Raw genomic sequence first — 23,068 nt, forward strand, 5'->3', positions numbered from 1 at the left:
GTGTGTGTGTGTGTGTGTGTGTGTGTGTGTGTGTGTGTGTGTGTGTGTGTGTGTGTGTGTGTGTGTGTGTGTGTGTCTGTGTGTCTGTCTGGCATTTGAGGGAATAGCCTACACCTAAGCAGCATTACTCAGATTGGTGTATTATTTTATATCCTGTTTTGGCCAACATGTGTTTAACCTACAGATTGAATTTTATGATTAACTGATTGGTAATATTATCTCCAAATGAACTGTAAAGATATATTTCTCTTCCTGAATAGCATAACCTAAATGTATAACACTTCGTAACAAAAAATAATCATAATTCAGTCTGTAAAAGTATTAGTTTTACCAATGAAGGGCTGAAGTTACCGACAGCACAAATTGTCTCATGTTTGAATGAAAGTTAAATTTGGTTTGCAAAGGTATCAACAGACTTAACTTATTATGTTAGACATTATGATTGTACAGTTGTAAAAGCTTCATCTGTGTGCTTCTTTTGTGTTTGTTTATTATTCAAACAACCAAGATAACTCAAAATCTCACTGTTGTATGTCTCCTCAAATGCACTAATCAGCAAACCACAATGCACAGTAATGATTGCAGAAATGAGCATGAGTAGTGTGGAATCACATATTCCATGTGGGTGTTATTGTTTTTTTTATTGCTACTACCCTGACACACTAATTGTTCTCTCATTCAACATAACAAACCAGTATGGACCTTCTAAGGCAGCTACAAAATCTTTCACGTGTGGGTCAGTTGTAATGTCAGTGTGTGCTGCTCTTTATGTGCTACATCTTGTGTATTACACATGCTTTGTCCTCTGACTAACACAATAAGTAATAAATGCAGATGTAATATGTAAACTATTCTCAAAAGATCAAATTTCCCCTGAAAAACTACTTCTACGTTCCATTTGCATTGCTGCACTTTTCAAAGCAGTATCTAATTCTGCTGCTGAAGGTATTGATGTAATTAATATGTGCATAAGGAAGAAGCAAGCTTAGAGTTCTTGCTTTTCCTTTTTCAATGTGGTCATTTACATGATGGTGAGGAGTGTCCACTGAAAAACATGTTCTCCTGTTGCCTTAGTGTGTATATGTCTTCTGTTACCTGTACCAGTAAAAGCACATGATATTGTTGAAGTGCAATACAAGGAATCCCCTGTTGTCAAAGGGGAATGTAGACAGTTGTGAAGCTTTATGTGCATCATTTTATTAAAGGTGTATTTAAAAATACCCTTCAGGTGCTTTTTCTGTTCTTATTTTGATATGGTGTATTTTCCACAAGTGAACTGAAGCATAGCTTTTGATTATGAAAGTTTGAACTGTTGTATCCAGACTCCAACAGACATGCAAAGGAAACTTACTGTGCAGTTTTACTCAATTTCTTTAGGTCTATAGAATGCCTGAAAGTAGAAAAAAACATACCTGCTACAATTCTCAGAAGCCAAGTTAACGTCTTAAAATGTCTTATTTTGTTTGACCAACAGCCCAAAACCAAAAGATATTCAATTTACAGAGATATAACACCAAGAAAAGCATTAAGCCCAAAGCATACATCTGACATACTCTAGATTATTCAAACCTGTGTCATTTTTGTTCTGCTTGTCAGTCAAAAGGGAACATTTGGACATACATGATATAGTTTGGGCCATGTTCTGAGGAAATCTGGCTTAATATTGATATTTTTAAACATGTAAAATTACAAAAGTTACGGGAAAACATCAAAATAGATTCATAACAAATTAAACAAGTTTTCTTACAACACAAGGTTTATTTCAACTGACAATCATATTGGACTGGTACCACATGAATAAATAAGGACCATGTCTACAGTACAGGATATATTTTTATTACTGGTTGTACAGTATAAAATAAAGAGAACAGGACAGAACTTTTCTTTCTCTTCTCCGATTCGTTCCGTTTTGTTGTCTCTATCTACAATATTTCTTCACTTACACTGTCACTCTGTCGAAATATGCACACACGTGGTACGCTCCGTAGGGTTTGTCATGTAGTGAACATGTGCAAGTGTCACGGTAACTAGCCAATGAAACATGATCATTATTGTGCTCTAAATCAAACACAACTAAGCCACACAGCCAACGGATGGGACGCGGCGCTCCACAAAATAAACAAAATATTGCACACTTATTGCGACACTTTTGATATATTGCGATAACGATATTGAGTCGATATATCTCGCACCCCTAGATATAATATTGCGCAATGTGATATTGTAACGATATTGAGTCGATATATCTTGCAGCCCTAGATGTGGCTATACAGTGTAACCAAAACCAAAACATGTTCAAGGATTTTATATGTCGTCTTTTTACAAAAAAAACAACATCAGCTATATTGATATGGATGTTAGAATTTTCGTGACAGTGTAAGAGTAAGGAAACAAGGGGAGGAAGAGAGAGCCAAACCCTCGTCCCTCAGTCAAGATGATGCTCAAACTTCTGAGCATCATAGACAATACCTCTCTAACCCTATTCATGCCTCCCTGGATGAATACAGGAGCACCTTCAGCAACAGACCACCACCTAGTTGCACCACTGAACGCGACAGAAGAATCTTCCTCCCAGTGCCCATCAGTCTGTACAACTCCTTGCTCTGCCTGCTGTAGGCTACACTGGCAAGGATTATTATCAAATTACCACAAATTCAATCCAGTTTATTCTCCTACTTCTCCTTTAGTGATCACTATTTCATTCAGTTTATACATTGTTTTCTTGTAGCTTGTAACATTTGAAACATAGCAACACCAATACACCTTTGTTGTGTTTAAACATTGCTTGTAATTTCATTCAATTTGCATTACTCAATGCATCCTGTTGCACTTAGTACTTTATTTGTTATGCATGTACGTATACTTTATTTAAATTGCTATATGCACAATGTATAAAGTATATACTTACACATGTACAGTATGTGTCATCATTATCAAAGCCGGAGTAATTGTCGACAGCTGATGCAAAACGCAAAGAACATCAACACACTGTCGTGCCGCTGGCCGTGCGTGATGACGAGACCAAAAGGCCCTAGCGTGGTGTGTAACGTAACATTCCATTGAGAAGAAGAGGGAAAGATGGCGTCCTCTAACAATCCCCGCAAATTTAGCGAGAAAATCGCTTTGCATAATCAGAAACAGGCGGAGGAAACTGCTGCGTTTGAAGAAGTGATGAAAGACCTAAACATCACCAGAGCTGCGCGGGTAAGCCCTGCACACCCCGGCTGTTTACGTTTTGTTGCATCGCTGTTTGGCAGCTGTCGACCGCTGCGGAGATAAATCTTGACGTTGGGATGCTAAGTGGCTAAAGTTAATATTAACGTCCTCAACTGCATTGGTTCAACACCACCAAATAATTTGTTTACTTTGCCTGTATACATTATGCCAGCGTTATTCAGCTATAACAAGCTACTCGTGTTGAGCGTTAACTATCTTAGCTAGCATGCTGGAGCTGGGAATAACGTTAATGTGCACCTGTGCTGGTTTGACCAGTCACTGCTGTCATTTCGTTAGCAAACAAATCGTCTGCCATGCAAATAACTAACAACGTGTTCGGAAAGTCAGCTGCTAGAAACTAAATTGGAGCAATACCTCTGAGAGGGCTTAAGTTAGCATTTGCTAGCCAATCAGACGTTAACCAGCCTTTCCAGCTGTGATTTTTCTCCCTGTTAACCATTCACTCTTAACGTTTAACGTTACCCGTTACAATAACGTCAGATCTGTACCATATTATCTTGCTCATTTATTTATTTTACAATGAGCAAATATCAGGCTTGTGGAAATAACTACAGCTTTAAACAACCCACATGCATCTGTTTCACTGGTTTCATCTCTACAATTTTTAATGTAGTTATTCACTGTACGTTCACCTTAAGTCAACTTTGGCAACTTTTCTCCCATCAACAGAAAATGCTGCCTTAACCACTAAGGTTGCACTTAATGCTTGATACATTAATATAAAAATAATGGATTTTGATAATTAATAATGTAAGTCATTATCATGTAATAATGCCAAATGTTTTGGTTCCTCCTGCTTCTCAAATGTGAGGATTTGCTGCTAAAAATTATTTTTGCATTTGTGATTGTTGGCTGGACAAAACAAGCTATTTTAAGACATTGCTGTTGGTACATTTTATGGATTAACACAATTGACTGGTTAATCGAAAAGAGAATCGCAGATGAAAATGATATACAGTCTTATTTCACTTGTTTCAGAAAATAGTGGAAAATGTCATTCACAATAAACATACTGTTGTAGTACTGTACATGAGATATAAGTTTACAGACATAAGTTTACAATCGCATAAAACGGAGCAAACATTTTAGAAGCTGGAACAACTTAATGTTTGGATTTTTTTTACTTAAAACTGAAAGGATTGATTAATTATCAAAAGTGTTACCAATTTATGTTCTGGTGATCTACTAAACTGAAAAATTAATCTCCAAATTGTTTAGCTCTATTAACCACAGAACGAGAAAGGTCTTGTTTCCAGGAAATGTTTGGACTAATTGTTGGCCCGATTGCTGGAAAATGATGCACTTACCACACGATGCATCAGTGTAAACCTGAGTTGTACTGTCATTTACTGCAGGGAAAAAAAACTAAATTAACTAGTCAGTTCTGTGGTCTCTGCCAGATTTCTTTGTGTTGCCATCCCAACATCAAACCATTGCATTTGTTCAGATCATTATCAACTTCATTATTGTTGAAGATGACTTCCATCACTATTTTTGTAATATCATACATTACTTTTATGACTGGTTTTGTGTTAAGACACGTGGCTAATGTCATCACTGGGTGTGTTACATGGAAAGACTGTAATTACACCAGCTGTCAGTCAGGTGTCCTTCACATCAGCTGATGTGATTTTCCGATGTTGTCCGCCTCTTGATTGTTCATGAAACAGCCAATCTGCCTGTCTCATCTTGTTTCGTCTGTCAATGAATGGACTCACTCATCTTTCGTCACCACTCTGGACTGGCAGGCATCATTCATTTTTAGCATTACTTTATTTGTGAATCCGATCAGTCATTCACTCATGCTTTCATGCAATTTTACTTTGCACAGTTGCAGTTACAGAAGACCCAGTATTTGCAACTAGGGCAGAATCGTGGACAGTACTATGGAGGCTCACTGCCCAATGTCAATCAGATTGGAAATGGCAACATTGACCTGCCTTTTCAGGTGAGCCCTTAGCCTTTCTCGGCTGGTAAATCAATGGTTTGTTCTCGATCAGTGTACCTTTCTTAGCTGTTGGCGATAATATTGAACATACAAAGGTTGCAGTTATCTGTAGTATTCGTGAAAGATTGGCTCAAAACAGAGAAGTCTGCAGGCTTAGCTTAGTGTAGGATTGCCGTAAAGTGTTCAGAAATGAGCTGCTGGTCAGAGCTGCATAGTCCAACCAGGTTTTATCACGGTTCAGGAGCGAGAAGAAGCGAGAAGTGTCTAATACAAGGTATACCAGTTCTACCCTGCAGTGTAATTTGGTTCCTAAATTTTAAAGTATATCATTGCTTGTCATGGCTTTCCATCTTTAAATACATTTGCCTACTCAAGCATCAGTATGGGGGGCCCATGGCTTGACTCATTTTTAAAATGAACACATTTGCACCATTAATCCTAAAACATTATACTAAGAAGTAGTTTTGTGGTAAGCTGTTTTGCTGGCCTCATTCACCTGATGTGTTCACCCTAGAACTCGGTACTGGATACCAGCCGGACTACTAGGCACCACGGGTTGGTGGAGCGTGTTTACCGTGACCGGAACCGCATCACGTCTCCTCACCGCCGGCCGCTGTCAGTCGACAAACATGGACGCCAGATATCCTTTTTTTTTTTTTTTTTTTTTTTTTGTGGAAACGTGATGTTGAGGATGTTTTGACTGCATTACTTTGAGGCTTCAGAGTGTGCTTGAACTGTGAACCTTCAGTCTGTTGTTGTAATTAAGTTAGCATGTTTAGGGACATAACATCTTGAGTAGGTTTGAACAGTGTCAACAGTTTTCATATGATTTTATTATTTCTTCTCTAGCGTCATAATTTACTTGGAACTCCAAATGCTCACAGCCAGAAATACAGTGTTCTATATATTAGGGCTGGGAATGTATCAAGATTTTTTTTATTTTTATTTTATTTTAAATTTTTTTTACAACAATTTTTAAAATGAGTTATTTTCCCTAGAATCAATGTTTTTATTTATTTAACCCTTGTGTTGACTTTGGGTCAAATTGGCCCGTTTTCAATTTTTGTTTTATATCAGAAAAAATGGGACGCAGAAATAAGCACTGAAAATGTGTAGAAGAAAAATTGAACAATTTAAAATGTTGAAAAAAGCAAAAACGAACTGTGAACAAAAGGCATCAAAAACGCCGATAGCAACTACATCATATCAGTTTCCAGCAAAACTGTACGAAAGCAGAAAATGCTGAAAATACATGTTACGTACTTGTTTAAAAACTGACGTGATGTGCACCCTCGCAATACTTCTGGACTTGCAATAAACAAAAATCACAATATAAATTGTATTGGCACCCATGTATCGTGAAAGAATCGAATTGGGACAAAAGCATATCGTCCCAGCCCTAATATACATGTTATTTTTGTAGTTGGAATGACAAACTGAATTCTTAACTGGGGATCTAAATTATATAGGAGGCTCCTCCAGCTCTGGCTGTTCATTTACGTTAGCCATGCAATGATATACAGGCAGGACTAACATGACGACCATGCTTTACAGTCAATAACAATCTTCCAATGCACTTTTACCTGTCAAAACATCTGTAATTAAAGTATGTATATGTATAAATGTATCACACTAAATGCAACCTTAAAGTGAAACAAGTCATGTCCCAAATGGGTTTTAAAGAATTAATAAAAAAAAAATAACATTTGAGACCTCAGAGCGCAGCAGTGCAGATTTGCCTCATTCACAAACAGTGGTTTCTCAGTTATATGTGTACAGTAGGGCTAACGCATAACAAAAACCACCACATGTGGTGATAGAGAGATTATCAGCCATAGCTCTGCATTGTTTAGCAGATTTTGAACAAAGGGTGAAGCGAATTGTTTGTTTCATTAGATGTAGCCTGATATTGACTCATACAATGATTTTTCCAGTTAATTCCCATGAAAGTTTCCAAATTGGAACGTTTCCAAAATTCCCCAGCTAAACTTTCCATGGAAAGTTTCTGGAAATTTACTGGAAAATTTCCGCCCCTTTGCAACCCTAATTATACCCTGTTTACACGTACATGGTTATTTTGAAATACGGAGACATTTCCCTTCGTTGGTGCCCTTTGTTTACACGCAAACAGAGAATTCACCTCTGAAAACGATTCTTTCTAAAAACTCTTGCCAGAGTGGAGATTTTGGAAAACTTTGTTCACGCGTTTACATGTAAACTGAGACAAACGGAGGTTTAGGCAGCCGAGGAAGAGAAGAGAGCGGAAGTGATTCGTTGCTGTTGCAATTTTCGGAATTCTGATTAGCTAACGTGGGCTTGAGCTTCTCGTTACACTGCTACCTACAGGTTTGGCATGCTTTTGAAAGCATTGACGGCATATATACACGGGTACATGTAAACGAACACTTTTCTGAAAACTGACAGCTGTGAACAATGTTATTTTTGAAAACGGAGAGGTTGAAATGTCCGTTTATGAAAATAGCCGGCCACGTGTAAACGTAGCATTAGATGACAAGACACTGATGCCTTTTGGCATGTAATCGGATCCCAATAACACTTGTGTGTGGTCATTTATTATGCATTAGGTCGAATCAGCGGACAGACATGAAAGTATGGATTAGCTGAGATGCATTTTTAATCTCCTCTACTTTATTTGCCTTAACTAAATTCACATTGACAGCTGTCCTTACAGCTCAGTTTACCTCTCCCCACCGCCAGACACTAGCTGGAGAAGGTAAGCCACCTCCCCTTGTCCATTTGCTAAAGTGATAACTGGGACACACAACCGGATAGAGCTCAATTACAAAAATGTAATTACATGACTGTGCATTTGTGCTGGTACAAAGATACACAAAGAAGGCCACATATTGAGCTGTATGATGTCAAATAACGGTCTGTATAGAATGTGTAACAGAATGTGGCTCTTCGTGAATGTGATGCTGTAGAATTGGCTCTCTGCCAGTATTCAGGATTTGGCAGTGATTTTTGCAGACATCTCCTCTTTCTAACACATACAGGACAAATTCGGACTCTGCCTTACACCAGAGCGCCATGAATCCGAAGCCCCAGGAGGTGTTTGCAGGGGGATCACAGGAGCTGCAGCCTAAACGAGGTAATGGAAGATCCAGTTACAAAGACACAGAGCTGCTTTTATTTATTAATGTGCAATGTACTGATGCAGGCCGCAAACCTTAAATGACATCAAAGCGTTGATGTCACAAAGAAGTAGATCTAGACTCTTAATGAAATAATTATGGAGTAAATGGATACTGATCTCAGGCAAAGAACTTCTTCAGCATGCTGTTACAGTACTCTGTAGAGAAGTAACATCTCTGAATGGAGCTGACCCAGGATGGTCTAGAGAGGACGATCAATAATTCACTGATTATCCATGGATTATGTCTTTTTATGTGTGAGGCTCTCGTATAATGAAGCCGAGATTGGCTGGCATCCACTTAGTCTGTCTGGTGGTCACCTTGCTATTTTTAGACACTCAGGAATCTAGTGCACAGCACTATATCCTGCTTGACTGGCTGGGATATTGATGACTCATTTCTTGCACTGATTGTTATGCATTTTGTCATAGCAAAGCAACTGTGTCTTGCTGTTTCACTAATTAGTACTGCTGCTAACAGTGCCTGGGACGGAGAATTCAGAGTCAAATGCAGACAAGGATGCGCAGGAACAGTTGTGGGATGGCGAGAAGGTACTGACCAGAAAAGGGAAGGGCTAACAAGCTGTGCACTTTTTATGATACTTGTGAACCACGTCAGCTTTACAGCTCAATATTATGTTTTCTACTCAGGATGATTCATCAAAGCCCAACACATGTGATGTCCCGGGAATCAAGTGAGTATTATTAACACCACTGGGGCACAGGAGCATGTCAGTCACACTGCCATAAATAACTCATACTGTTAAGTGCACTGATACAAGACAGCTGGTCTAGGTAGACCGCAAACATGCTGGAAAAGCACTTCAACATTATTTAACAGTATTTTATTTCTTTTTTACTTTCTGATTTTACTGTTTGGGTCTTCTTTTAACAATTTTATCATGTGAAGCCCTTTGTGACTGTCTGTGAAAAGTGCTATATCAAATACACTTATTATTATAATAATAATAATAATAATAATAATGATATTAATAACAATAATAATAATAATAATAATAATTGATAAACATCCAATTAAAAACCCAAAGGGTGCTGATCCGGGTAAGACCGTTATTCAGGCATAGTAGTCAGAAGTGTAGTGACATGGTCACATGGAGTAGCTTTTCTCCGTCTGACGGAACTTGTGTCTTTTAGTATATTCCCATCACCAGACCAGGAGTTAAACCCGTCCATGCTCCCAGCTGCACACAACACCGGTGGTTCGCTGCCTGACCTGACAAACATCCAGTTCCCTCCTCCACTGTCCACCCCGCTGGACCCCGAGGACGCCGTGGCCTTCCCCTCCCTCAGCTCGTCCAACAGCACGGGCAGCCTGACCACCAACCTCACCCACCTGGGCATCAGTGCTGCCAGCCATGGTAATAATACTTGACTACTTGAAAACCGTAAAACTTTCTACACCTAAATGTGCATCAGGTGAGGACGTTGCTGACTTTAAACATCAACAGAAAACTCTTGTGTAGTGTTCACTTAACTTGATCAACAGAATACATGTTCCTTATAAAAAAGATATAAGAGAGATAAAAGCGCTGGAGGTGACATTGATCGATAAAGGTTTGTGTCCTTTTTGATCCGAAGATCAATTTGGCTCAACAGCATCAATTAGTCACTGAGTACTTGATGTGGAAAAACCCAAACCACCATCACCATCACAAGAGTTGTGAAACGTGTGGAGATTGCTGTCTTAGGGCCCTGACACACCAACCCGATTATCAGTCGTCGGACAGTCTGGCGAGGTCAGTGACTCGAGTCTGTTCGGTGTGTTCCGTGCCGTCGTCAGTCTGAGGAGCCGTTGGCTTTCATTTGGGCCGATTTGACATGTTGAATTCGAAGGCGGGCAGTCGGACTCAATGGCCAATCTGATTGGTGGAGCGCTAACCCGGAAATGACGAGCGGGATGAGCCTGACTAAAGCCTCTCAAAATCTGACAAATCTTTTAAACTGACCTTTGTCGATCTGAAATGAAGACAGCAACTGCATGGCCTATTTCTCGCTTAAAATGTTTTCAGAAACACGTTTCAGTGAACTATCTTTGTAAAATATGAGATTGTATTCCGAACAAGCCGCCATTATGCTCCGTTGTAAAATCCGGGAGCAGCCAGACCCGCGTGACGCGTTCGTCCAATCTGCTGCCGGTTTTCTTTTTTTGGGCGACAATACAGATTAGCACCACCTGCTGTTATGGAGACGTATTACGTCTCGCACACACGCAGAACGTACACTCAAGTCAGCGTTGCTTCGGTGTGTTCTGAGGCACTTTTTTGACTAACTCGGAGAGGCAGGCAGTCCGACTGCCTTTTCTGCCAAAGGTCAGCCGTCGGGTTGGTGTGTCAGAGCCTTTAGTCAAATGTGATTTTACATGTATTATGCATCCCACACATACAGTTACTTACATACAAAATATACATTTCAACTGCACACTTAATTGTGAATTCGTTTTAAGTTCAGTTAGTTGATGGAAAAATTATTTCCATTCATCCAATTTGTGTTTATTTTGGCCATAATATAGCAGCTCTTAGCTTAACTCAACATCTTTGTTTACATGGCCAAAAATCTTTAACTTTGTGTTTTTGTATTTTGTATATATTTGTTCAAAATTACAATTAATTAATATTTTGCTTTGTTGAAGTTCTTTGCTTGAAGAGTTGTCAGTCTTTGGTACGTACTTGGTTTGATTTAGGTGGGTCAAAAGGAAACCCTTCATGTGTACTCTGTTTTTGTTTTTTCCTCGCCAGGGATCCCCACCTCCTCTCAGCCCACCATGACTGTGACGGCACAGCGCCGGCAACCACCCGTGGTGCCGCTCAGCCTCACCTCTGACCTCCATCTCCAACAGTCCCCACAGCAGCTTTCCCCCACCCTCTCCTCACCCGTTAACATCTCGCAGGTAAAGCTCTGCTCGGCTAACTTAACCCTTGTGTTGTCTTCCCGTCAACTTTGAAAATAACCCTTTTTTTGTCCAACGTTTTTAAATTGTTAAATTTTTCTTCTACACATTTTCAGCGCTTTCATTCTACGTCCCATATTTTCTGATATAAAACAAAAATTGAAAATGGGTCAGTGTGACCCAAAGTCAACACAAGGGTTAAAGTTGTGGTGTGCAATTTCTTTTGTTTGGCTGTTATCCCCATACAGTTGGCTAAAGAGAGTTGTCAACAAATGCCTAGTTTTACACAAGTATGTCTCCACACTATTAGCTCTGGTGCATAAAATGTGCTTTGGGTTGGTGTTTTTTACAATAGTGGAACAGTCAAACTACATGCTCAAGCAACCTGTCCCTGGTAGGGAGAAGAGCTGAAATTACATTCAAATAATCCTCCAGTAAATTCAACATATCACTTTTTATTAGGGCTGCATGATATGAGGAAAATATCTAATTGCGATTATTTTGACTGATATTGCGTTTGCGATATGTTTCACGATATTGGAGGGAATGATAATTTTTTTTATCGTTCTTCTCATTTTCATTGAAAAATATTAAACTTAAAGAAATTAAAAGGTGCTGTAGGTAGGATTGCGAAGATCCAGGACATAGCCAAAACATTTGAACATCGACAACTTCTCAGTCCCTCCCCCCTTTCTGCTAAAGCCCAAAACGGTCTCTTAAGCCCCTCCCCCTCAAGGGAGAATGAATGCGTGTGCATGAGCAGTGATTGACACGCAGTTAATTCAGAATAGTTTAACACATATTTTGGCTTTAACAAAATTGCCCCCCCCCTCCCTTGCGATTTGAATATTGCACTAGTCCATATTGTGATTTTGATAAAATTGTGATTAATTGTGCAGCCCTACTTTTTACGGGACGAGTCTAAACAGAGTTCATTTGGGTCTTTCCTCAGGTCGTGCCAACAGAGTCGTTGACCCTGGAGCAGCAGCTCTCTCAGTTCCCGCTGTTCAACCAGCTGACGGCCCAAGCCCAGGCTCAGCTGCTCAGTGAGCTCCAGAAGCAGCAGCAGGTCCTGCCGCAGGGCATCCAGCTCATCACCTTGCCAACTCTGGCCTCCCCTGGTACCACTGCAAGCAGCCCCTCCCCAGACAGCCAGAGCCAGACCACCGCCAGCATCAGTATCGGCTCGGTAAGAAAACAGGAAGTGGAAGCAGAGAAATCTAGTAATTTGATGAAATGACTGGAACCATTTTGCTTATTCCTAAGCTTCTATTCATTTTGCCTCCCTGTTTCGAAAGTTCTTCAGCTACACAGAACATATCCCAGTAAATATCTTCACATCCTTTTTATGATACTGGGCTTTGACACTGATTTGTCATTTTGTAGAATTGCTCACCTTGTTAGGAGAAACGGTAACGGTATGTCTTTACTCTTGACTACCAGATAATTATGGCTTTTTACCTTTTTTACTTGTTACCTTCAAAGCAGAGCTTTTTATTACTTGTTGTATGTTCACGTTATGGAAGATTCCTGCGAATCCTTTAAAGATGACTAATTCTACTCACTATTTAGCATTTGCTATCGTTTTGTCAGCTTATGTGTGGGTTAATTTTCAGATGTAGTTGGTTGAATGTGTGTGTTCTGAAGAATGACATTGGCTGATATAAGCTTACAAGATACAGAATTAAACCACATTAACTTTACCATTTAATTAGAGTAGGACCAGCAAATGTTACTATTCCACAATCACATTTTCCAGAAGTATAGACAAAACAGCATTGTTCCACAATTCATTTGGTGGTGATTAAATTTCCCACCTATACACACTAAACGTAATGAGCAGATCGGAGGCTGATGCCCTCTCACATCCCGTCCTTTTTAGATTTGTGTGTGACAGCCATGAAGCTTAGTGCTAGCTAACCCTCTTCCCTCCAACAGTACCGCAATCAGACTGGCTCACCAGCCACTCAGTCACCAACCTCCCCAGGCTCCAATCAAGGCTTCTCCCCCGGCGGCTCGCCTCAAGTAAGGGCCCCACCACCAAGCTAGCTGCTGTTTTGGGAAGAGCTTTGCGTCTGGGGGAAAGCTAATTGTAGATGAGTTTAGGCTGCTTTTCATCCTCTGTATCAGCAGTTAACCACTCATGGTGTCAACCGCTGCATAACTCATTTCTTCATCACCACTGTCACTGTTCACTGTGTGCATGACAACATGGCGACAGTAGGTTGATGGAGGCCCCGACCTGTTTTTACACTTAAAATGTTAATCTTTCAGCGAGCAAAATCCAAGTCTTTTTAGTATGCACCACATAAGACTGAAATACTTTTCTCACATGGAGCTGCAACACATTCACACATAAAGGCTCCTGCCCATAAACTGCACCATTGTTACTGTGAGACTTCATTGCCATCATTCAGACTTAATGATGACATTAGCCGTTTGTATTTTGTGAGTCAAAAACTCGCTAATTGAAGCACAGAGCTAAACTCAGTTTACATCTGCTATTCACATACACACAAACCAAACACAACGCGCTCTCCGTTGGGGGAAAGTCATCAGAGCTTCATCCTGACTTCACTCAAACATTTGGCAGAAAGGCAAAGACAGCTTGCATGTGTTTTAATAATACATTTTATGTGTTAAGTGTTTTTCAAGGTGCAAGGCCACATCGAGAAAAGCAATTACTTTGTCAAAAGCTGAAAAAATGAAAAAGTTATCAATGGCAACGTTGAAACAAAATATATTTAAAATGATTAAATATATTTAAACAGAGAATTTAGTTAAAGGGGCCCTGTGGAGTTTTCTTGTAAACAAACAAAAGTTAGGTTTACATTCAATGTTACTCAAAAGACATTTTTCTTCATTTTCTTGCAGTCTAACAAACGTGTTGAATTAATTTCCCCAGATTTTGTAGGTATTTTAAATCCAGCATTGTTTTTCTCCATGTTTCGGAGCTAGCAGTCTTCTTCTTCACTGTCGGTGCCTTGCTGCGTATCTTGGCTTGTTACAGCCACTTGCACATCAGTGGAATAGTGTGAAGCCATTGGCAGGAACGTGCATCACATCAGGTGTGCGTCCTCTCACACAAGATAAACAAAACGGGAACCCAATTCATAGAAAACGGCTCTATAGCTCTACTAGAGGTCAAAACCTCCACAGGGAACCTTATAAAGTGAGAACCAGCTAACTCAAGTAAAAAAGGTGAAGCAAAAAAGGTAGAAAGTTTATTTTGAAAGGTACAGGTAGAGTATAAACCCTTCTAAAGTTGTGGCTTCTGTGTACTGATTAAGTCACCTCTGGTTCATCAGCGACTAAAAGGCTAATGTTACAAATTGTTAGACCAGGGACTCCACCACTATTTAAAAAAAAAAAAAAAAAAAAAAAAAAAAAAAAAGCCAAGGACTCCACCACTTGAGAAAAAATAAAATAAAAGCCAATATTGGTGTTTTCAAGGTAAATTCCAGTATTTGTCAACCTGCGCAAGGTTCTCATACTTTTTGTCAATTGTGACAGCTGGAAAATGACATTTTACTCTCCACCCTGTTGTTGAGAATTAGGAAACGCTGACTCAGTCTTGGGCTCCTACGACTTTCCAAAAAAAAGTCATTATAAGAGAAATCCTCTCAAACACTTTGTGAGAAGAGTGGATCCAATACAGCAGGTGGTGGGGTCAGCCTGCAAGTTGCTTTACTTACTGTGAATACGCTACGCAGTTAACGCCGTTCAGTATAACAGTTGCTCAAAAACGTGCTTGAAATGATTTTTGTTGAACTGTTGCTGTTTGGAAAGCTGTTGAAGTTGTTCCTACATTTGTCAACTCGCCACAGCGGAGGACAGAAATATCAGAATAACACTCAGGTGGACAAAACCAGATATTCCCTTTTTTAGCAAGTTGAATTGTGTTTGTGTCCTAGTGAACAGGGCTGTCGCGGTGTCCTCTACAGGGACGGGAAAAACAGCCACACGTTCATAACTCCATTTCATGTCTGAGTATTTTTGGATTTTGTTTTTGTCATTTTAAGAATTATTAGGGGTTACTGAGCATTACTTTTTCATGTTTTTTTTTTTCTAGTGTTTAACCAGCCTCCTCTTTTTGTCTCTGAACCGCGACAGCCCTGATCATGACAACCATTTGCTTTGGTCGCTGCTCAGTCTGACAGTTGTGTGTTTTGCTTGTGTTTTTCTGTTATTCCATGGCTGAAATGTCTGCTCGTGGGCCCGCCTAACCCGCCTTCTGGCTAATTCTGCTTTTGTGTTTTAATTGTAGCTGCTTTCTTGACATTTGTTCTGAATTTTTGTGGCTTACTTCTCTTCCTCCAGCACATTCCCTTGGTGGGCAGTATATTTGGCGACTCCTTCTATGATCAGCAGTTGGCATTAAGGCAGACCAATGCCCTTTCTCACCAGGTGAAACAGAGCACACACACACACACAGAAAGAAGCCATGACACAGATGTTTTCCTGAGATAGTCCCTGTCTTTTATAATTCTGTACTTTGTTTAGCTGGAGCAGTTCAACATGATCGAGAACCCCATCAGCTCCACCAGCCTTTTCAACCAGTGCTCCACCCTTAACTACACACAGGCAGCCATGATGGGCCTCACCGGGAGCAGCCTACAGGACTCGCAGCAACTCGGCTACAGTAGCCACGGCAACATCCCCAACATCATCCTAACAGGTAGCGCCAACACAAGTCCATCAGGTTCACTTTTACCTTCATTATATGTGTTTGACATTTTTAAAGTTATGAAATACCCAGACAATTAAGTATTATTTGGGCTCGACTTCACCACACCACAGACTGTATGGGCTACTACTACTGCTGCTGCTGCTAAGCCAATCACACGTTGCATTCAATTCAATCGAAGAACACTTGTGGTGATTGGCTGCGAGCAATTCATTTTTTTTTTTTTTTTTTTTTTTTAGATCGAATGGTTGTACTAATTCTTTGGATTTAGTTTTTTTTTCTTGGCACAAATTAAATAAGTGTAAAATAACTGAATAAAAAAAAAAATGAAAATATTTGATATGTAACTAGTACACCGTGCTAGTTACTGTTGAAAATGCAAAATACCTCCTTAACTTTAGTTTAAACCTGTGTAAAAAATGCTCACGTGCTTTTTGCCAAACGTGCATTTTGTTTCCCAGATGTCAGTAGCTACTTCTTTCTCTGATGTCCCGTGTCTCAGTCACAGGGGAGTCTCCGCCGAGCCTCTCCAAAGAGCTGACCAACTCTCTGGCGGGTGTTGGTGATGTCAGCTTCGACGTAGACTCTCAGTTCCCTCTGGACGAGCTGAAGATCGACCCGCTCACCCTGGACGGACTGCACATGCTCAACGACCCCGACATGGTGCTTGCCGACTCCGCCACCGAGGACACGTTCAGGATGGACAGGCTGTAACGCCGAGAGGCTGACTGTGGCCGAGAACAAGAAGAAGAAAAAACCCACACTAACTTGTGAATGGAGAGAAGCAAAGGGCCTGATGAACCCTCTCCCTCGTTGCATGGCCGTCCAGCTGTCCGACCTCGCCCTCGACTCCGTGAAGCCCTTTGAAACGATGCGCCACCAAAAGACAACAGGGAAAAAGACATCCAGTGGCTTGCCAGGGGAATGGCCTCGCTGTCGTTTTGAATGAGATTCGTCGCTCGGCGCTTTCGCTAGCCTGCTGTGTTTACGGTGTACCATTACATGCCACATATATTCCAAAAACGCACATTTGACAATTCTTTTCTTTATTTTCATATCCACTTTAATATTTGTTTTGTTGATATTTGCTTGTAGCAGGAAGCTGCTAGGACATTGGGCTAAACCGTACCCGTTATATTGGCTGTGTTTAAAAAAAGAAAAACAGCACAGCCCTGCAATCAAATGAATCGGTTTTCCCATCATGCCGTAACGGCTTTCTATTTCACACTCAAAGCTTTATTTTTGACAACCAAATGTTATTTTCATCATGTACTGTATGTTTTGATGCTTTATGTATTTACATGTTTTATTTATTTAGTTACAGATTTTATATTCCATTTAATAATTTAAATTTGATGCCAAAATGCTCTCTGTAGGCATAGTGTAAAATTGCACTGATGTAATTTGTGTCTATTTATTAATTACTAACATATTTATGTGTTTGTTAAGCTACTTGGTTAATGAAGGAGTGCAAAACCTCCCCATAGTTGCTCTTAGGTGTTGGATGTGCCATTCTCTGATGAAGGATGTGGTAGACGTTGCCATGCTGCAGCCCAACGTTCAAATCTAAATATCATAGTTTTTAGCACAGCTCCAGAAAATGCTGCGGGCTCCAGAAATGGGTTGGTTTTACGTCCCTTGAACTAACTTTTTCTGAGAGAAATCTTCAGGTATTTCTATTTAACTAGAAAGCAAGAAAAACGCGTCCAAATTAATTTTCTGCCAGTATATATATCCGGACTGAACTTCTTTTCAGTGAAGGAAACCGTCTGTTTTTAAACACTAAAATCTTAAATCTTTTTAAGTCGTCACTGTGAAATCACCTGATTTTGCCTTACATGAGTATTCTACTGTTCTACTTAAGTGTCTAATGTGACAACGTATTTTCGTAACTTATTGTAACATTTTCTTGTATTTGAGAGGAACTTAACTTTTGGTCCGTGATATTTGTGGTTATGTTGTGTAAGGTTTGACAAATCAATGTACTGTATTTTGTATCGGTACAGTTTATAGCCAAATTGTTGATGTTTTTTAAAGTAGGGCTAAAAACGAAAACAAAAAAAAAAAAAAATATCAAAGGATGGGTTTAAAGTGTTTGAGAAGGAGTGCAATTATGGGGAGGCTTTTTGCTCTTTGACAGGGAAACTCTAACACAAACGCTACTTTGCCACAGTGGTCATCAAAAACAAAAGTATCATGCGAAGTGTATGAATTTTAATGGCCAAATGGTTATGTTGTCATATGATGCAAATTCAGTTATTATGAACATGAGGATGTTTTTTATCGAAGAATGTCTGTTTACTCCATTTAGTAAACAGATAAGGGGGTCTGTTTAAGAAAAGCGTGTATAGGTCATCGCTGTTGGGCAGAAACCTTGTAATTCCATATTTTGTCTTTTTTTTTTTCATAAATGAATGGTGTTGGTCACCCTTTACGTCTGTCGGTGGGCTTTAGAAATCCTTAAACCGTGACGAGGCGATTTTCATTTTTCACTTTGTCTTAGGTAGGTAGGTAGGTACATGGCTCAGTAAAAAAAAAATTTAAATTAGCCTTTTATTCATTTCCTAAAGAGCAATGGTTTTGGATAAACAAGGTTTTCGCCCGACAGCGACCATATTAAGTATTGTATGCAAGTTTCCGACCGCACTGAGATTCGCCCCTCTCCGGTGTTTAAAACTCAAAACAAAACGGTCCCATAAACAGTAGGATGTAGTAGAGTCTAAAACTGTTTACGCCACCTTTACAACTGAAAAATGTTTACACAAGTTTCATCTGATCATGTACTGTACATATTAATATCATCTCTGACTGCATCCAATCTCCTTTGCCAAAATGTGTCAAACAAATTGTGTCAAAGTTCAGTCTGCCTTGGCCTTTTGTCAGAGTTTCCCTGAGAGAGGTGTGTTTAGGTCTGTGGGATCACGTTTGGTATATTGTAATGTTCATGTGCAGACGTACTAATCATTTACTCACCTAAAGCGCTGTTCCCCCCCATCCCTCCTCCCTCCTCCCTCCCGATAAGGAATCACGTGTGGTTTAATGCACACAGTTGTACAATTTGTTTCAGTTGAAATGTTTGTCTGCTGTAATCCTCCATCAAAGGTTTTGTTTGCCTTCAACAGATCTGTGATTTCTATGCAAATGAGAAACACACAAAAAAAAAAAGACAACCCTTAAAGGAAAAATCCACTTCTGATGTTTTATTGTTTCAACACGTTCCAGAAGTTGAGCTGGATTTATTCTTCTGAAATGTTGCGGTAATGGAGGCAGAGAGGAACTACTGAGATAAAGAAATAACTGTTCATTTTCAGCTCCGACTGTTTGCTCCTACACGTTACTGATGTTGGTAGAGGTCGTTGATAGTGAAGACAGCTTTGAGTAATTTGAAGAAAAGCTTGTGATTCTCCTTTTCAATAACACCGGACACATTGGTAGCGTAGCCTAGCAAGGCCCTTCACAGTAGGCTACACATCTAAGTCCTCTCCGTCATTATTGCTCTGTGTTACAGAGCAGCTAAAGTCACAAATTGTTTTTTGTTTTTTTATTGTAAAATTTTTTTATTTTAACTTATTTATGGTCTTTCTGTCAGGGCTTTGCCGGCTCCTTACTTTTACTTATTATTGCTTCAACAAAAAAAGGAATGCCCATCTCAGTTGTCTCCTTTTTAGTCAGTGGACACATTTGTAATTTGAGATGAAGCTAGTTAGAAAATGGAAGAAAAAATTTAAACTGTATGAGTATTTCAAGTGTTGCTATGACAATCAACGAGTGAAATCGTAAACTGAACTATACATTTATTTTTACGCCAGAGTAACAAGAAACATAAATCCAGCTGTACTTTGAACGCTCTTTTTTTTAATTTTTTTTTTTTTTTTTTTTGTGAACTTCTACTTCTTCAGTTGGTAATTTCCTACATTTTTCCAGATGTCACCTGAACACATCTCTTACTGTGGGACTGTTGAACAAAACAGCTGCTGTATAAAGAAACCCTTTCTCTTTAATCCCACAGAAATGGACGCCAAACCTGACTTTGTGTTGATGTTTTAGATCAATGACCCATTTCACTGTAGTTGCTGGAAATATCCACACACCTGTTAACCCATAGGAGGAAGAAAAATAAACCACTAAAAAAATGGTTTGCATGGAAATGCACAACACTTTCCCAGAAACAGTTTTTATTTGTTGGATTTTTCCTTTAAGTCCCTGAAACAAATGTATAGAACTCATTCTCTACAGATTTACATGTTTCCAAATGTGGTTTTCCTAAAACAAAATGTGTGTGAGCCCAAACTTCACTGTTGCATTGCCAGTGATTTGAGCTTTTTCCCCATCACTTTATTCCGTGTCATCCTGCTGAATACTAGTCATTCACACTGACCTTGTACATACGCTATAGCTGAAACAAAATGCATGACTAAACTGACAGTCAAAACCTCTAAATGAAGGCCTTCTATAGCTCTGCAGGTTTGATTTGTGTAACGTAACGCTATCCCAAAGTCTAAAGGGATGCATGTATGGGTTTCTCCTGTGCGACAGTTAACTCCTGTTAAGTGACTCTGTTACCTCCATCTGTTTATAATGCTACTTCACGAATGATAAGAGAATGTATTTTCTGTGGCAGTGTCCTAGTTCTAGCCTGTTTGCCAAATGTTGGGAGTTTATTGGTCCCGTCACGGTCGGACTGGACTTGTTCTTCTTCTCTCTGCTCTTCACTTGCCCCCCCCCTCTCCTCCTCTGAGGAATCTGTCTCTCTCCCTTTCTCTTCCTACTGTAGCATCTCGCCGCGTACGAGTGTAAACAGCCGATTCTCGTACAAAAAGAACCCGCAGTCGATCTGGCCCCCTCCTCTCCGTCAACACAACCCTTTTGGCTTTCTTAAGAAAATGGAAGCAGGTTCTGTCTCGCAGATTGGCACATGCACTGATCGTTTGCGTATGTGGACTTGAATCTTCTGAAGCTTCTGCATTACGCAGTCAACTGCATGACGTGATAGACACATTGAGCTGATTCTTATCCCATGGTATGTAAAGGAGTTTGATCTAGCTATGCTGAGTTTGTTTAAAGATATGACTGTTTTATGTTGTTGCCTATCATGTCAAGTTTTGGACTGTGTAAAGTGTAATTCTGGTTTTTTCTATTGTTTTTTTGTTTTTGTTTTTTTTGTGCTATGTTTAGTCCACTAGTTGCTTTGCACTTTATTTGTGACTTCCTGGCTTTTGAGCAGGGACTGTTCTGCCCAATGTGAATGCTGACCGTTTCACTCCAGATGTTTACTCCGGAGATATTTTCCATGTCAAAGAAAAGATGAATTCTCTATTTTCCTTTGTAAACTATATTTTGGCTTGTCTTGTTTGTTTTTTTTTATCTGTGAAGATTTTAGGGGATGCAAAACTAGAAAGGGCTTACTCCAGTGCAGCTTGCGCTCTCGTGTTGGAAAGGAACGGCACTCCGAATGTATTTCTTTGTTTTTTCATTTTTTCCCCCCACGTGAAAAATTGCAGTTTGAGCGAGTTCCGGTTCTTAAAGAGACATTAGATACTAGTTAGTCACAAATACTCAAATGAAGCCGTGTGCATCGTGACTACACGTACGGTGCTGCAACACAGTCTCACTTTGTGAAATGAACTGCAACTCTAAAATGTATATTACATGATTTGGACATGAGAAATTTGACTCCATCAAAATGAAAATATGTCAAACAACTCTTCTCCAGTACAGCATGCTTAATCTAACAAACATTTCCAGCTACAGAAAACACCTACATGCAAAACATTTGGCAGACGAAGCGTGTTGTACTGGAGAAGAGTTGTTAGAAACGTTCTGATTTTGATGGACTTGCACTGAAGCTTACACTCCTCTGGATATCTAGTGTGCGAACTCAAAGTTAAAGTGTGACAAAGGTATTAGATACCTTTTTAACTTGTCTAACAAGGTTAGCTAACAGCAACACTATCACTGGTGAAGATTTGAGTTCAGGTTAGGCAGCTAATACACCTTTTGATTCATGTAAGGAAATAAAAAAGGCATGTATTTGGGAAAAAAAAAGGTCAACTTTGCTCAGCAGAGTTATTGTTGAGTTATGTAACTTTCATGGGAAACATTTCCTTCTGTCTGAGTCTGAGGCTAAACACTGAAATACGGAAAGCAAAACTTTTCAGGCTAACGAAAGTCCATTTTCCAAACGGACGAGATGAAGAAATCGCCTTCATGTATATTTTCTAATAGTCTTGTAAAGTATTTAGTTTTGACTCACCTGCTGGTTTTAGTCTGAGACACCACTGACTTGCATTACTTGTTAGCACAGCTTTTGTTTGTGTTGTGTTAAAAAGCAGTGAAGCTAAAGTCGTGTCCCAAACCGAAGAAGCAGACGAGTGAAGCTCAAACAGGAGTCCTGTGTCTAAAAGCGGTCTTTAATGCTTGTTCCCAGTGTTTTAGGTCTGATTAAAATGTCCCTTTAATAACACGGGGTTTTCTAAACGACTCTACAACTGTCTCTGGAAAAACGCAGTTTAGTTTCCACTTAAAGCTTATAGTGAGAATAGCATAATATCACTGTTGTCCTGTAAGTCGTAGTAAAAGATCTGTAGTTATTTATTTGTTGCCATGTGATTCTTCTTATGTGACCATTTGTTTATAAGATGAAAGAAAAAAATGTCAATTAAATTGAATGTGGAAGACAGATTTTTCTCTGCACATAGTCTTGATTTGCAGAATATGCTGATAAACAAAACAAAAAAACTGTCCGATGTCATTTTACAACATTGCAGCGTGTTTGCTGTGGACATGCATGCTGTTTCGATCCTGTTGTATATTGTCTTTGCTATCGTTCCTATTTTGTAATCTGTATTTCCAAATGCAAAATTTAAAAGATTATTTTGGATATGTGCATGCTTGAGAAATGTTCAGAATGTTGATTTCCACTAAAAGCTGTTGAGTTTGACAAAAAGTCACGTCTGTTACTTAAAATCTAAGGTTTGACGTTCTTTGGCAGTATAGCTATTATATGACAGGGCTTTAACATTAATACGTTTCATTTCAAGAGTGCTTTTCTAGATATTTAAAGATGCTTTACATGACGAAAATATATTATTTTCAACATAGTCTGCATTTCTCGATAACAATTGACATAAGATT

The 23,068-nt window shown here is 39.4% G+C and overlaps 1 protein-coding gene across 3 annotated transcripts; it reads left to right on the top strand.

Annotated features, from left to right (window-relative positions):
- Window positions 1–2,975: 2,975 nt before the first annotated feature.
- crtc1b (CREB regulated transcription coactivator 1b) lies at window positions 2,976–22,613 on the top strand. 3 transcript variants are annotated; one of them, XM_028587197.1, is made up of 14 exons: window positions 2,976–3,204; window positions 5,069–5,185; window positions 5,700–5,825; window positions 7,858–7,919; window positions 8,203–8,297; window positions 8,806–8,891; window positions 8,991–9,034; window positions 9,495–9,718; window positions 11,096–11,247; window positions 12,200–12,436; window positions 13,186–13,272; window positions 15,568–15,654; window positions 15,751–15,925; window positions 16,437–22,613. In XM_028587197.1, exons 1-14 carry the CDS (start codon window positions 3,079–3,081, stop codon window positions 16,646–16,648), a joined length of 1,830 nt encoding a protein of 609 aa, XP_028442998.1. In that variant the 5' UTR covers window positions 2,976–3,078; the 3' UTR covers window positions 16,649–22,613. The 3 variants fall into 3 exon arrangements, with proteins under 3 accessions (XP_028442998.1, XP_028442999.1, XP_028443000.1); XM_028587198.1 differs by having other exon boundaries at window positions 8,821–8,891; XM_028587199.1 differs by lacking the exon at window positions 13,186–13,272.
- The last annotated feature ends 455 nt before the right edge of the window (window positions 22,614–23,068 follow it).

The sequence above is a fragment of the Perca flavescens genome, chromosome 9, assembly GCF_004354835.1.
Source record: "Perca flavescens isolate YP-PL-M2 chromosome 9, PFLA_1.0, whole genome shotgun sequence".
NCBI classification, from domain to species: Eukaryota; Metazoa; Chordata; class Actinopteri; order Perciformes; family Percidae; genus Perca; species Perca flavescens.